This window comes from Rhinoderma darwinii, chromosome 4, assembly GCF_050947455.1.
Source record: "Rhinoderma darwinii isolate aRhiDar2 chromosome 4, aRhiDar2.hap1, whole genome shotgun sequence".
NCBI classification, from domain to species: domain Eukaryota; kingdom Metazoa; phylum Chordata; class Amphibia; order Anura; family Rhinodermatidae; genus Rhinoderma; species Rhinoderma darwinii.
Window position 1 is genome coordinate 221026945 of NC_134690.1, and position 17317 is coordinate 221044261.

General features: G+C 39.4%; 1 protein-coding gene across 4 annotated transcripts in view; it reads right to left on the bottom strand.

Annotated features, from left to right (window-relative positions):
- The window catches only part of ASCC3 (activating signal cointegrator 1 complex subunit 3), a 630293-nt gene that overhangs the window by 170658 nt on the left and 442318 nt on the right, over positions 1-17317 (bottom strand). For all 4 annotated transcript variants that reach the window (XM_075862208.1, XM_075862206.1, XM_075862205.1 and 1 more), the window contains 2 exons: positions 13864-14055; positions 8479-8703 (listed from right to left, as the gene is read on the bottom strand). In XM_075862208.1, coding sequence (XP_075718323.1) covers positions 8479-8703; positions 13864-14055 — 417 coding nt within the window. The remainder of the gene's footprint in view (positions 1-8478; positions 8704-13863; positions 14056-17317) is intronic.

Consider the following 17317-nt stretch of genomic DNA (forward strand, 5'->3'; position numbering starts at 1 on the left):
CGGTGAACACCGTAAAAAAAATACCATAAAAAACAATGGCAGAATTTCCTTTTTTGGTCACGTTGTTTCCAAAAAAATGGAATAAAAAGTGATCAAAAAGTCGCGCGTAGCCAAACATGGTACCAATAAAAACGACAGTGTGTCACGCAAAAAATGTATGTACTCCGCACAGATTACATATGCCCCCACATTATAAACTGAAACACCAGTAAAACACTAAACAAAACTACTACCAAGCAAAATCTGCGCTCCAAAAGCCAAATGGCGCTCCTTCTGGGCCTGGCAGTGTGCCCAAACAGCGGTTTATGACCACATATGGGGTATTACCGTACTCTGGAGAACAGTTTAACAATTTATGGGGCGTATGTCTCCAGTGGTACAAGCTGGGCCCAACGCATTGGGCACTGAAATAGCATATATGTGGAAAATGTCAATTTTCAATCTGCAACATCCACTGTGCACTAATTTCTGCAAAACCTTTGGGGGTCAAAATGCTCACTACACTTCTAGATGAATTCCTTGAGGGGTGTAGTTTCCTAAATGGGGTCACTTCTCGGGAGTTTTCACTGTACTGGTACCTCAGCGCAATGCAACATGGCGTCAAAAACAAATTTTGTAAAATCTCCACTCCAAAAACGAAATTTCACTTTTTCCGTTTAGACCCTTGCCGTATGTCCAAATAGCCGTTTACAACCACATATGGGGTATTTCCGTAATCAGGAGAAATTGTGTAACACATTTTGGGGTGTCTTTTCTCCTGTATTCCTTGTGGAAATGAAAAATTCTGAGCTAAAGCTACAGGTTATATTTCACGGACCAATTCTAATAAAATCTATAAAACACCTGAGGGCTCAAAATGCTCACTACACCTCTAATTTAATTCTTTCAGGGGTATAGTCTCCAAATTGGGATCACATCTGGGGAATTTCTACAGTACTGGTACTTCAGGGACTCGCGACATGGCCCCCAGAAACCAATTCAGCAAAATCTGAGCTGCAAAATCCAAATGGTGCTCCGTCCCTTCTGAGCCCTGCCATGGGTCCAAACAGCAGTTTATTACCACATATGGGGTATTTCCGTAATCAGGAGAAATTGTTTTACAAATGTTGAGGTGCTTTTTCTCCTTTATTCCTTATAAAAATTAGAAAATTCTGTGTTTTTTCCAAAAAAAAGTCTCTTTTCATCTTCACAGACTAATTCCAATAAATTCAGCAAAAAACCTGTGGGGTCAAAATGATAACTATACCACTAGAAAAATTCCTTGAGGGGTATAGTTTCCAAAATGGGGTCACTTTTGGGGGGATTCCACTGTTTAGGTCCCTCCAGGGCGTTGCAAACGTGACACGGCACTGAAAACCATTCCAGTAAAATCAGAGCTTCAAAATCCAAATGGCGCTCCCTCCCTTCTGAGCCCTGCTGTGGGTCCAAACAGCAGTTTATTACCACATATGGGGTATTTCCGTAATCGCGAGAAATTGCTTTACAAATGTTGGGGTGCTTTCTCTCCTTTATTTCTTGCAAAAATTAGAAATTTTTACGTTTTTCCAGAAAAAAAGTAGATTTTAATTTTCACAGACTAACTCCAGAAAATATAGCAAAATACCTGTGGGGTCAAAATGCTAACTATACCCCTAGATAAATTCCCTGAGGTGTGTAGTTTAAAAAATGGGGGTCACTTTCGGGGGTTTCCACTGTTTTGGCACCACAAGACCTCTTCAAACCTGACATGGTGCCTAAAATATATTCTGAAAAAAGGAGGCCCCAAAATCCAAGAGGTGCTCCTTTGCTTCTGAGGCCTGTGTTTCAGTCCATTAGCGCACTAGGGCCACATGTGGGATATTTCTAAAAACTGCAGAATCTGGGCAATAAATATTGAGTTGCGTTTCTCAGGTAAAACCTTCTGTGGTACAGAAGAAAATGTATTACATATGAATTTTGTAAAAAAAAATGAAATTTGAAAATTTCAGCTCTACTTTCCTTCAATTCCTGTAAAACGCCTAAAGAGTTGAAACACTTTCTGAATGCTGTTTTAGATACTTTGAGGGGTGCAGTTTTCAAAATGGGGTGTTTTATGGGGGTTTCTAATATATAGGGCACTCAAAACCACTTCAGAACTGAACTCGTCCCTGAAAAAATCGCTTTTTGAAATTTTCTTAAAAATATGAGAAATTGCTGCTAAAGTTCTAAGCCTTGTGAGGTCATAGAAAAATAAAAGAATGTTCAAAAAACGATGCAAACATAAAGTAGACATATGGGATATGTTAATTGGTAACTATTTTGTGTGGTATTACCATCTGTTTTACAAGCAGATACATTTAAAATGGGAAAAATCATAATTTCTTCATATTTTCGCTAAATGTTGGTGTTTTTCACAAATAAGGAATGAATTTATCGACCAAATTTTTGCACTAAACTAAAGTCCAATGTGTCACGAGAAAACAATCTCAGAATCAATTGGATAGGTAAAAGCATTCCGGAGTTATTACCACATAAAGTGATACATGTCAGATTTGAAAAAATGGGTCTGGTCCTCAAGGCCAAAATGAGCTGGGTACTCAAGGGGTTAAGAATAACTTGTCCCTGCTGTTTGTATGTTTTGGTAACACGGGTGAAGATGCATACAGATCTCCACCCCTTGCTCCAACACTAGAGTAAGCAAGATGGCTGCCGCTCTCCAACGCTGGAATCAGGGGCATAGCTATAGGAGGTGCAGAGGTAGCAGTTGCACCCAGGCCTTGTTGCCTGCGCGGGCCCAAAGCCCCATCTGCCGCATAAGAAAACACCAGTATTATAAATAGCACATGGTAGATGGAGGGCCCGGTTAAAGATTTTGCATTGGGGCCCAGAAGCTTTAACTTAAAGAGGCTCTGTCACCACATTATAAGTGCCCTATCTCGTATATAAGGAGATCGGCGCTATAATATAGGTGACAGCAGTGCTTTTTATTTAGAAAAACAATATATTTTTACAACTTTATGAGCGATTTTTAGATTTATGCTAATGAGTTTCTTAATGCCTAAGTGGGCGTGTTTTTACTTTAGACCAAGTGGGCGTTGTACAGAGGAGTGCATGACGCTGACCAATCATACACTTCTCTCCATTCATTTACACTGCACTAGCGATATAGTTATATCGCTATCTGCAGCTACATACACAAACACTAACATTACTGCAGTGTCCTGATAATGAATACACATGAAATCCAGCCAGGACGTGATGTGTACTCAGAATCCTGACACGTCTGAATCTTTTCTGTGAGATTTCCAGCAAGGCAAACATAATCTCGTTTGAAATGATAGGTTACATCGTAATCTCGCGAGATTACGCTTGCCTTGCTGTAACTCCCACAGAGACGCTACAGACGTGTCAGGATTCTGAATAAACATCACGTCCTGGCTGGAGGTAATGTATATTCATTATCAGGACACTGCAGTAATGTTACAGTGTGTGTATGTGGCTGCACATAACGATATAACTAAATCGCTAGTGCTGTGTAAATTAATGGGGAGAAGTGTATGACACTGATTGGTCAGCGTCATACACTCCTCTGTACAACGCCCACTTGGTCTAAAGTAAAAACACGCCCACTTGGGCATTAAGAAACTAATTAGCATAAATCAAAAAATCGCTCATAAAGTTGTAAAAATATATTGTTTTTCTAAATAAAAAGCACTGCTGTCACCTATATTATAGCGCCGATCTCCTTATATACGAGATAGGGCACTTATAATGTGGTGACAGAGCCTCTTTAAACCTGCATGGAATAGAATGACGGTGAGTCTTTATTCATTTTAATTTGAATTAAAGGGGTTTTCCCATCACAGACATTTATGGCATATCCACAGGATATGGCCAAAATATCTGATGGACTCGAACATATGTCGGGTACTCCTACCCCATCCCGCCAGGTGAGGTGGCCGCCAACATCTCAGCTATCTCCATAACTCACATAGTGGTGAATGGAGAGAGTCATGTGGATGCAACATCCACCTTATTAGGTGGAACAGGGAGGGGGTACCCCCATTCTCGACAGAATATGCCATAAATGTTTGTGGTAATAATACCCCTTTAACCAAAATTATAATGAATATAGACTCACCGTCATTCTATTTAATTTTTGGAGAGGGATTTAGGGGGACCCCTGTTTTTGTACATCCTAAATCTGGGGCCGCATCTATGATACGTTTATGGCATAACCTGTGGCTGTACCACTTTAACGCCCTGTTCACACAGTGAGCCTGCGGGAAAAAGAAGCAACATGCCCTATCTTGAGGCGCATCAAAACCCCAATTGAAATCAATGGGAGACGGAAAAAAACACTGCAAACTGCATTTTTTATTTACGTGTTTTATGGCAAAAAACGCTTGCGGTTATTTCCTTTGAATGCTGAAGAAAGAGGTTAAAAACGTGGCGGAAAACGCGGCATAAAAGCATAAGAAAACACCTGTAGTGCAAAACCACTTAAAAAAAACTGGAGCTGATTTTTACAGGCAGAATTTTCTGCATGCTAAAAACGCAGCGAGAACAGGGCCTAAAGGGAACCTGTCACCAGCATTTCACCTTTTAAACCAGCAATGCCAGGTGGATGTGGGTGAAAAATAATTTTAATGTAACCCATAATTGTCTTCTAAGTAGGTTCTATACCTTTAGTATTCCGTTTTTTAGTGTTCTCGCACTGTAAGGGTATGTTCCCACGGCCTATTTTCGGACTTTTGCAGGCCGTAAACGGCCGAAAAACCGGAAGCAGAACGCCTCCAAACACTTGCCCATTGATTTCAATGGGAAAAACGTCATTCTGTTCCGACGGAGCCTTTTTTTTTTTTACGCGGTCGTTTTGGAAAAACGGCCGCGTAAAAAAACGCCCGCTAAAAAGAAGTGCATGTCACTTCGTGAGCCATTTTTTAAGCCATTTTTCTTTGAATCCATAGAAAAACAGCTCCAAAAATGGCTGTAAAAAACGCCAGTTGCTAAACAGCTCCGTATTTTCAGACGTATTTTAGTAAGTGTGTGAACATACCCTAAAAGAGTCATATCTTTGTTCAAAAAGAGTCCTATCTTCATTCCTCAAGCGTTTCCGAGTTTACCCCGCCTCCTTACTTTTGATTGACTCCTCACCCCCCCTTCACACACAAAATACTGCTCTTGCACATCTATGTCCTGTTCTGATGCGTGCGCTGAACGGGACACCATAGCGGCGCATACTTGGTAACTGGGTTTGAGGGAAGCAGGGAAGGGTATCGGCCCATAAATGACGGGTGTATGCGCGCTATCTCAGACAAGATTTTGGCATTCCGGGAGGGACAGTTTTTGGCGATGGGCGGGCATAAGAGGAACGAACGAACGAACGAACGAACGAACGAACGAACGAACGAACGAACGAGACTGCCGGATTATTACCATAAAAGGCGCGAAATGTTTGCAGACCGTTATTTACGGTCGGTGAAGGAGTTTAGGAAAGGGGATAGAACTTTTGGCAGCAGTGGCCAGAGATGGGTGAGTAGAGTTCAATAGGTGAAATGCTGGTTCCCTTTAATGTGCATCTTGATCTGGCAGTGGACATGATACGTTCCCACCAGAGCACTTTTTTTTAGACTGGAATCACACACACAGGGGTGGATTCAAAAGAGAGCAGACATGCCAGTTGTTCCTATTTTCTTTTACTTCTTTTTGGATCCACTCCAGTGTTTAGATTACAAAACTGCCACAAAAACTGCATGTGTGATTGCAGCCTAATGCAAAACTTTTGCTCTTTGCGGTGCATATAGCCAATTATCAGGTTGGAACGGACAAGCATGTGTATATATTTGCATTACATATATGGCTATGTATGTAAATAGAAGACTGTATTATGCAAGTGGACTTGCAGGGCAACTAGGAGATATTGCCACTGCTTTGTCTGTTTGTCACCGCCCCGCTCCTCTATCGAGTGATGTATATGCTATGTATATACAGTACCAGTCAAAAGTTTGGACACACCTTTTAAGTCCACGGTTTTTCTTGTTGTTTTTTTTTCTTTTCTATATTATTCATATAAAGACATGATAACTATGAAGGAACACATATGGATTTAAGTGGTAAACAAAAGTGTTAAACCAGAATTCACTCAATCAGCTTCATGAGGTAGTCGCCTGGAATGGTTTTCAGTTAAGGCTTCGTTCACATCTGCGCTAGGGCTCCGTTCTGACGTTCCATTGGAGCTTTCCATCGGAATGAAGCCCTGACAGACAAACAGAAACCAGTCGACTACGCTATTGATTCTGTCAAAACGACGAAACCCTTGCACAACGGAGACAAATGGAAACCATTAGAACCGGATCCGTCACCATTGAAATCAATGGTGATGGATTTGTGTCTGTCAGGGCTCTGTTCCGACGTAAAGCTCAGACGGAACGGAGCCCTAGCGCAGATGTGAACGAAGCCTAACATGTAAGAGTTAATTTGTTGAATTTCTTGCCTTCATATTGTGTTTGTGAAAAGTTGTGTCCTAACAAGATGGAAAGCATATGGCACAATAACAAACCTGACAAGAGAAGGCCGTCCAGCAAAACTCACAGACCAGGCAAGGAGGGCAATAATCAGAGATTTCACAAAGACAGCAATGATAACAGTGAAAGAGCTCCAAAGATTCACAGCAGAGATAGATGTATCTGTCCTTATCACCACTATAAGCCGTACACTCCACAGTGGGGCTTTATGGAAGAGTGGCCAGAAAAAAGCCATAGCTTAATGAAAAACATAAGAAAACACATGTGGCAGACTCCCCAAACACATGGAGAAGGTTCTCTGGTCAGATGAGAATAAAATTGTACTTTTTATGCCATCATGGGAAACGCTATGTGTGGTGCCAACCCAACACTTGCCATCTCCCCAAGAACACCATTACTACAGTGAAGCATGGTGGTGGCAGCATCAGGCTGTAGGGATGTTTCTCATCGACAGGGACTGGAAAACTGGTCAAGATTGAAGGAAAGATGGATGGCAGTAAATACAGGGCAATTGTTAAGGAAACCTGTTTTAGTCTGCCAGACATTAGAGACTGGGACGGAGGTTCACCTTCCAGCAGGACAATGACTCTAAATATACTGCTAAAGATACACTGGAGTTGGTTAAGGGGAATCATTTAAATGTCTGGGATTAGACTAGTCAAAGCCCAGACCTTAATCCAATTGAGAACATGTGGCATGTCTTGAAGACGGCTGTACACCAAGGCAACCCATCTAAGTAGAAGGAGTTGGAGAAGTTTTGCCTGGAAGAATGGGGGAAAATCCCAGAGTCTAGATGTGTTAAGCTAATAGGGACATTCACCAAGAGACTTGTATCTGGAATTGCAGAAAAAGGTGGTTCCACAAAGTATTGACTTTCAGGGGTAAATACTTACACACTTTAAAGTGCTCTGGTTTTTGTCTTGTTTATTATTTGTGTCACAGTATAAAATACTTTGCACCTTCAAAGTGGCAGGCATATGTAAATGAAATGATGGAAACAACCCAGAAATCCATTGTAATTGTAGGCTGTAATGAAACAAGACAGGAGATACACCTATATACACACACACTAATTTAAGTGTAAGTTGCCTGTTAGGCTATGTTCACACGGAGTATTTTGGGGGAGGAATATCTGCCTCAAAATTCCGTTTGGAACTTTGAGGCAGATATTCCTCTCCCTGCACGCCGATTTTCGCGGCAATTATCGCGCCATTTTTCGCCCGTGGCCATTGAGCGCCGCGGGCATAAAACAGCGAGAAATACGCTTTCTCCTGCCTCCCATTGAAGTCAATGGGAGGTCGGAGGCGGAAGCGCCCGAAGATAGGGCATGTCGCTTCTTTTTCCCGCGAGGCAGTTTTACTGCTCGCGGGAAAAAGACGCCGACGCCTCTCATTGAAATCAATGGGAGGCGTTCTCGGGCCGTTTCTGCCGAGTTTTGCGACGCGGTTTCCGCGTCAAAAAACTCGGCAAAATACCCCGTGTGAACATAGCCTTAGTTTGCCGAAGGTGCAAATATTTTATCTTCTACCAAGTATTTTAATGTTTGTTGAATATTTGAAAGAAATTTGTGCCACCATACAGCCTTGTGCATGAGACCATGTGAATGAGACCTTACTGAGGCCGGGCATGCACATAGTCATAGAGATCAGGAAGCAGCGTCTATGGAGGTACTGCACACATCAACTGCAATGTTCTGAATTCGTTCATTGAGGCAGCGGACTTTGAGCTTACTCTGGCTCCTAAGATCTGGGGACTACATTTTAACTGCATATATATTGCAAGCTATTTCATCATTTTAGCTCCTAGCCGAGAACCAGTTGATAAAACTAATCCTAGATAACAGGTGTTTTTTTCTGTTCATAACTTGGCATTCCATGTGGGATTTAACAGAATCAAGGAAGAGGAGGTATCATAGTAAGTGATGCAAGAATTAAACTTTATTGTCCCATTGTAGCAAAAAACAAATCATGAAAAAGTGACTGGTCTCATTTACCTCAGCATTCAAATTGTCTGAAAGCCTTTCAAGAAACTGACTTTCAATCGGATTTTGCTGTGTCAGCAGAGTCAAGTAATGGCTGAGTTTGTCATGGGTTGTTATAATGGTGCCTTCTCCAAACTTATCAAACTGTGGCCGCCCAGCTCGTCCAAATATCTGCATGACATCTAGAATTCCCAGATCCACAAATGCACCTCTCTTGGCATCGTATATTTGTGTTCCCTGTATGGGAAAAAATGTAAGAAAGTTAGAATTGTGTAAAACCACACACAGAACTATTTCCATACTGAATGCTGAATGGACATATTCTAGTGAGATATTTTAAAGCTACAGTCTTGTCCCCCCTGCCATTTTCCATTTACCCATATAGAAATGTTCTGTATCAGCACCTAGACCACCAATTGTATATAGAAGTCTTAAATAGACTGGCTCCACATAATGAAAATACAGCAAGTCTGCTTGCTCCAGCCATGAAAGTTGCAAATTCTACCCAAATTGCAGGACATGCTGAAGAAGCATAAAAGCCAGAATGTCCAACTCCTTATTTGCAAGAAGTCCAGATGCATCTGTTGTCATTGTGCTCCGTTCTGTGTAATAGATAATTCTATCCTCACCCATTAATATGTGGTACAGGCGCGACTATCAAGCTATGAATATACCACACCGCTCTCGAAAGACAAAACTCAAGGGTGTTTTAGGCATTGTAAGCAGTTTTAGGAAATGTTGTATTACTTTCAGCATTTTGAACAACTCCAGGAGGAGCGATCAGTAGAGAACAGTTAATCGCCTTTTGTAGGTATCTTGAGCTAAGGAAAGGAAGTGGCATGGGTCTCTGATCGGCTGCTGAAATCAGACATCCTGGCAGTGAAGAATAGAGCGGCACATGACGTGAAGCAGACAAATGTGCTGCATTTTATGGCTGGTATTATTGGAGTAGTGACTAATATTTTATATGCACCATAGGTTGCGCTATTATATATGCATGCAGTATGTCTGACACTATTATATATGCACTATAGGTTGCGAAATTATATATGCATGCAGTATGTCTGACACTATTACATATGCACTATAGGTTGTACTATTATATATGCATGCAGTATGTCTGACACTATTACATATGCACTATAGGTTGTACTATTATATATGCATGCAGTATGTCTGACACTATTATATATGCACTATAGGTTGCACTATTATATATGCATGCAGTATGTCTGACACTATTATATATGCATGCAGTATGTCTGACACTATTACATATGCACTATAGGTTGTACTATTATATATGCATGCAGTATGTCTGACACTATTATATATGCACTATAGGTTGCGCTATTATATATGCATGCAGTATGTCTGACACTATTATATATGCACTATAGGTTGCACTATTATATATGCATGCAGTATGTCTGACACTATTACATATGCACTATAGGTTGGTCTATTATATATGCATGCAGTATGTCTGACACTATTATATATGCATGCAGTATGTCTGACACTATTACATATGCAATATAGGTTGCGCTATTATATATGCATGCAGTATGTCTGACACTATTACATATGCACTATAGGTTGCGCTATTATATATGCATGCAGTATGTCTGACACTATTATATATGCACTATAGGTTGCACTATTATATATGCATGCAGTATGTCTGACACTATTACATATGCACTATAGGTTGTACTATTATATATGCATGCAGTATGTCTGACACTATTATATATGCACTATAGGTTGCACTATTATATATGCATGCAGTATGTCTGACACTATTATATATGCACTATAGGTTGCACTATTATATATGCATGCAGTATGTCTGACACTATTATATATGCACTATAGGTTGCACTATTATATATGCATGCAGTATGTCTGACACTATTATATATGCACTATAGGTTGCGCTATTATATATGCATGCAGTATGTCTGACACTATTACATATGCACTATAGGTTGTACTATTATATATGCATGCAGTATGTCTGACACTATTACATATGCACTATAGGTTGCACACACATATATGCATGCAGTATGTCTGACACTATTATATATGCACTATAGGTTGCACTATTATATATGCATGCAGTATGTCTGACACTATTACATATGCACTATAGGTTGTACTATTATATATGCATGCAGTATGTCTGACACTATTATATATGCACTATAGGTTGTGCTATTATATATGCATGCAGTATGTCTGACACTATTATATATGCACTATAGGTTGTGCTATTATATATGCATGCAGTATGTCTGACACTATTATATATGCACTATAGGTTGTGCTATTATATATGCATGCAGTATGTCTGACACTATTATATATGCACTATAGGTTGTGCTATTATATATGCATGCAGTATGTATGACACTATTACATATGCACTATAGGTTGCACACACATATATGCATGCAGTATGTCTGACACTATTATATATGCACTATAGGTTGCACTATTATATATGCATGCAGTATGTCTGACACTATTATATATGCACTATAGGTTGCACTATTATATATGCATGCAGTATGTCTGACACTATTATATATGCACTATAGGTTGCACTATTATATATGCATGCAGTATGTCTGACACTATTACATATGCACTATAGGTTGCGCTATTATATATGCATGCAGTATGTCTGACACTATTATATATGCATGCAGTATGTCTGATACTATTATATATGCACAATAGGTTGCACTATTATATATGCATGCAGTATGTCTGACACTATTACATATGCACTATAGGTTGCACTATTATATATGCATGCAGTATGTCTGACACTATTACATATGCACTATAGGTTGCACTATTATATATGCATGTAGTATGTCTGACACTATTATATATGCACTATAGGTTGCGCTATTATATATGCATGCAGTATGTCTGACACTATTACATATGCACTATAGGTTGCACACACATCTATGCATGCAGTATGTCTGACACTATTATATATGCACTATAGGTTGCGCTATTATATATGCATGCAGTATGTCTGACACTATTACATATGCACTATAGGTTGCGCTATTCTATATGCATGCAGTATGTCTGACACTATTACATATGCACTATAGGTTGCACTATTATATATGCATGCAGTATGTCTGACACTATTACATATGCACTATAGGTTGCACTATTATATATGCATGCAGTATGTCTGACACTATTATATATGCACTATAGGTTGCACTATTATATATGCATGCAGTATGTCTGACACTATTATATATGCATGCAGTATGTCTGACACTATTACATATGCACTATAGGTTGCACTATTATATATGCATGCAGTATGTCTGACACTATTATATATGCATGCAGTATGTCTGACACTATTATATATGCACTATAGGTTGCACTATTATATATGCATGCAGTATGTATGACACTATTACATATGCACTATAGGTTGCACACACATATATGCATGCAGTATGTCTGACACTATTATATATGCACTATAGGTTGCACTATTATATATGCATGCAGTATGTCTGACACTATTACATATGCACTATAGGTTGCACTATTCTATATGCATGCAGTATGTCTGACACTATTACATATGCACTATAGGTTGTGCTATTATATATGCATGCAGTATGTCTGACACTATTATATATGCACTATAGGTTGCACTATTATATATGCATGCAGTATGTCTGACACTATTACATATGCACTATAGGTTGCACACACATCTATGCATGCAGTATGTCTGACACTATTATATATGCACTATAGGTTGCGCTATTATATATGCATGCAGTATGTCTGACACTATTACATATGCACTATAGGTTGCGCTATTCTATATGCATGCAGTATGTCTGACACTATTACATATGCACTATAGGTTGCACTATTATATATGCATGCAGTATGTCTGACACTATTACATATGCACTATAGGTTGCACTATTATATATGCATGCAGTATGTCTGACACTATTATATATGCACTATAGGTTGCACTATTATATATGCATGCAGTATGTCTGACACTATTATATATGCATGCAGTATGTCTGACACTATTATATATGCACTATAGGTTGCACTATTATATATGCATGCAGTATGTATGACACTATTACATATGCACTATAGGTTGCACACACATATATGCATGCAGTATGTCTGACACTATTATATATGCACTATAGGTTGCACTATTATATATGCATGCAGTATGTCTGACACTATTACATATGCACTATAGGTTGTGCTATTATATATGCATGCAGTATGTCTGACACTATTATATATGCACTATAGGTTGCACTATTATATATGCATGCAGTATGTCTGACACTATTATATATGCACTATAGGTTGCACTATTATATATGCATGTAGTATGTCTGACACTATTATATATGCACTATAGGTTGCGCTATTATATATGCATGCAGTATGTCTGACACTATTACATATGCACTATAGGTTGTACTATTATATATGCATGCAGTATGTCTGACACTATTACATATGCACTATAGGTTGCACACACATATATGCACTACTGGTGGTATTGGGGTCTGCTATTTAGACTTGTTTGCATCTTATAACCTGGCGTCACTGTCATTATTCTGGATGGGGAATAATAAGAATAGAATAGTTTTGGTCTTTTCTTGATATTCTAACCTTCCTGACTATTGCTATGGGGCCCTGGTGACTGAATCAGCATTTTTTATTCTGTGTCACATAATAGATAACAATAATTAAAAAATAAGAAATTCTCTAGCTGCTGAAGGACTTGCAAAAAGGAGAGGCAAATCAGAGTAACATTTACATTTGTGCCTGCCTTACTGTATTATATCAGCAATAGAACTAAATAGAGGGAATGCTTTTATTTAAGGCTTCTGAGCTACTTCTAAGCCTTTGCTGCGCTGTTCTGCAATTCCTAAGGCATTATTTGTCTTTTTACATGCAGACAAGTTGTAGGTCACTATTCAATTCAATGGAGCACAAGAGGTTTAACCCAACAGGTCATTTGCATTGTGCACATCCCACGGCAAAGTGCGCAGACTGTGATTGTACAGAAGAGAACTGCCAGGTCCGGCTTCAGGGGATTTCTCCTGCTGCAGCTGGGGAATGGCAAGATACCGGGCAGCGTTTTACTATATGACTTTATTGTCCACTGATGAATACAGAGGGAGGCCAAACTATGTAAAACTCTGACTGCTATAAATGACATCTGCATATGTGCCGGAAAGAACCTCAACCTATTAACTAAAACGTATCACTGCTTCAATTGTTCTAATTTCCAGTGCAGAATAAGCGGCAGACAATGTTATTCCGTTCTGCAGAATAATCTCTTACCTTAATGATAACCGCGTGAGCAGGGAGATTGACACCCCAGGCTAATGTGGCTGTACAAACCAGGACTTTGATATGTCCCTGAGAAAAAAGGTTCTCCACCAAACTCCTATCTTGCCGCAGCATGCCTGCATGATGAATACTAAATCCATCTGGAAACAACTCTCTTAGCTGCTTATTTCTAGACCTTTGCACCTGTAGAAGACAAAAGCATTTGGTAAATGACTGATTAGCTCATAATGAAAAGACATTCATGTGTGGCGGAAATATGCAATCACAAAACCGACGAAGGCGCCTTCTTTTGATATTCTAAATACCGCTATTGTTTCCACTGAAGCTAAACACAAAGTATGGCAAATGCAGACATCTCTTTGTTTCTTACCTAACGACGGATGAATTTTTACGACATATTAATGTTGCACCACTGACTTCATGTATAAGCTTCTTGGTTATGCATCCTTTCAATTCATACATACGGTCAGATTATAAAACGATGACAACCTAGCTATACAAGTGAATACTGAGACGGACATGTCATTGACCCTTGAGGCAAAAACAGCCTCACAAACCAGGTATAATAGTAGTAGTGCCATCATTTTTCAGGCTGCCCCTATTAAGAAGAATTCAGGTGAATCCACAATTTGGCGGATTTACACTACATATGAGCGATAATGCCCTGGGCTGCTCAGCATTGTGGGCGCAGCAGAATACGTATAGGGAAAGTATCAGCCAATGCCGATCGCTTGTGGACAGTATAGATAGGATCCTGGGCCCAGAAACTGCATGATAAATATTTCAGAAAATAGACATGACAATGAACAAGGTCAATAAATGGTGTATGAACATGTTACTATTAAAGAGATTTCCATGAGAAACCATTGGTGACCGGTTTACTTGAATGAAGCGGAGCTGTAGTAGCGGGCACCGGCGTATGTACAAGCTGCTATGAATGGATAAACATTGAAGGGGTCTACTGATGGGGTCCTCAACTGATCAGTCCATCCTAAATAATCAATGATATCATGATGAATCTAACATGTTACACACGTGTCGTCATTTGTAAGAGAACAGAATCATTTCAGGTCATCAGAATAGGAATAAATGGTCTCCCATATCCTATTATAAAATAGAAGTGTAAAAAACCAGCACCATAATAAATCGGAAGACAAGTCGGATCTTTGAAGGATCGTAGCATGCAAAGCCAACCTCAGGTTAACCACATGCGGTCATTGTGAGCACAGAACAGTTGAAGACACATTTGGAATTCAAGTCAGTTTGCATACAATAAATTGATGAGACTTAGTATTCTGGTATTATGAGCCACATCCTTCAGCAAAATACATTGGACACAGATTTGTAAACAATCGCAGAAGCCTTTCTCATCGCCGTATTTCAATATTCTACATTGTCCACAAGTAATTGAAAAACCGTGCATTAACATTTCTTGTCAGCTGCTTGGCGGATATTCATTGCAGCGTGAATTTACAATCTTATGTGTGAGATTAACAAAAATATAGGCAATCTAATTAAGTGTTTTTGCTGCAGAAGTCCTTCTAATTTACTGAACCTAAATAAAGTAACTATATGGTATCGTGGATAACATGATATCAATGGCCACTTACGCGTGGCAGTCATTCCGCCTAACATTTGCAATGCTTTACAAATACGCATAACCATGTGGTGTTTAGGGCTTGGTAACATTTTTTTCTATAGATACATGTCACGTACATCTTCTTGCTGAAGAAAAGACAAAGCGCAGGGTCTGCAGGAATGTATCATTACAATCTTAGGGCATGGGGGCGCTGTTGCACAATTGTCTATAGAAAGTACAGTCATTCCTGTGGACAGTGGTAAAAATCGGTACAGCAAGTGACCCACAGACACTGCAGCGAAATTTACAGGATTCCTAGTTCTTCTAGCAAATGGAGCTGCGTGTTTGGGAGACATTGACAGCAGCAAATCATTAATCATCTTTAGTCATTCTGTGTATCTAATACAACTTGTGCCGAGATAAGCAGAGGTTGGAAACAACAGACTGTCCCCGTTTTAAAGAGCAAGCTATTAAACAAACTACCCATAAGTCCCTTCTACAGCAGATTTCTTTGGAGTTTGTTAAAAATATGGCTCGAACGCAGCAAATATATGTAAACTCCACAGACACATATATGCATGCAGTGGAGAGAATACGTTTTGTAAAGTCATGGGAGGGAAGCAGTTAACACAATTTTCCGTAAAGTTAAAGCATCACTTTAAACTGTCATCCTATCAAGTGACATTGTGTCAGAGTAGTGATGGCTGCTGTTTTTGACAGAAGCCAATCACTACTAACTTAAAGGGACCAATCAAATCAGTCCTTATTCAGCGATCGCTGTGATTTATCAGTCAATGCTGACTGATCAATCACAGCATTAGAAGTCGAAAAAGGGTGGCAGTTAGAGAAGGGGCTTGTCAAAAGTAGGTAGATTGTGTCATTTAATATACTTTATTAGGTTGGGTTCCCATCTGCAATGTGATTTTCGCTTTTCTGTTCCATCAAAGGAAATAAAAAATGGAAATAAATGCTTCAGTCAAAGCACTCATTGATTTCAATGGTGTTTTTAAGCTCTTTTGCGGAACTATTAGCACAGACAGAGGCGCTATTTTTTCCTTCCCCAAAAAAAAGAAACCTTACGTTTTTTTTTATAACCTGGTAGTCAATGTAGGACGGCTTAAAACGGAATGTATTCAGTTTGTATCAGTCATTCATTCCGTTTGACTGATCCGTCAAAATCTTCTGCATATGCGCAGAAGATACCAGCTACAGCTTGGGAAATCCCCCAGTTAAAATATGGATTTGTCAAAAACGGACCATAATGGATTTTAAACTGAAGCTAAAGTATCCATTTTACTAAGGTTCAGTCGAACGGATCCTTAAAAAAATCTCTGAAACTTTTGTTGCTGTTGCTTTCTGCTTGTGTCCATTTTTATTTATTATTCATCAAATAAAATAAGGATCCATTTAAAACGGAATCCAGAAGCAGATGTAAAACTAGCCCCAGGTGTGATCAGCCCTAATATCACCCCCATTACTAATCTTACCCTCAAATCTTTTTGTGATCACCATCAACCTCATCATCCCCCTGTGATTACCTCCCTGATCACATCCTGCCATCACATCATCTCCCTGTGATAACCTCCTTGTGATACCTTCATGCCATCACCCTCATCATCTCCCTATGATTACCTCCATGATACCTTCACGTCATCACCCCCATCATCTCCCTGTAATCACCTCCGTGATACCTTCACACATTCACCCACATTACGGATACTCTCACGCAATCACCTTTTTCACCCCCCTGTAATCACCTTCAGAATTTTTAGTACAGTAGTAGTACGCTATTCATTTTTTAGTAGGCCTATAATTTATTAGTACTATTTGTTCGCCTATAATTTTTTAGTATTATTTGTACACCCA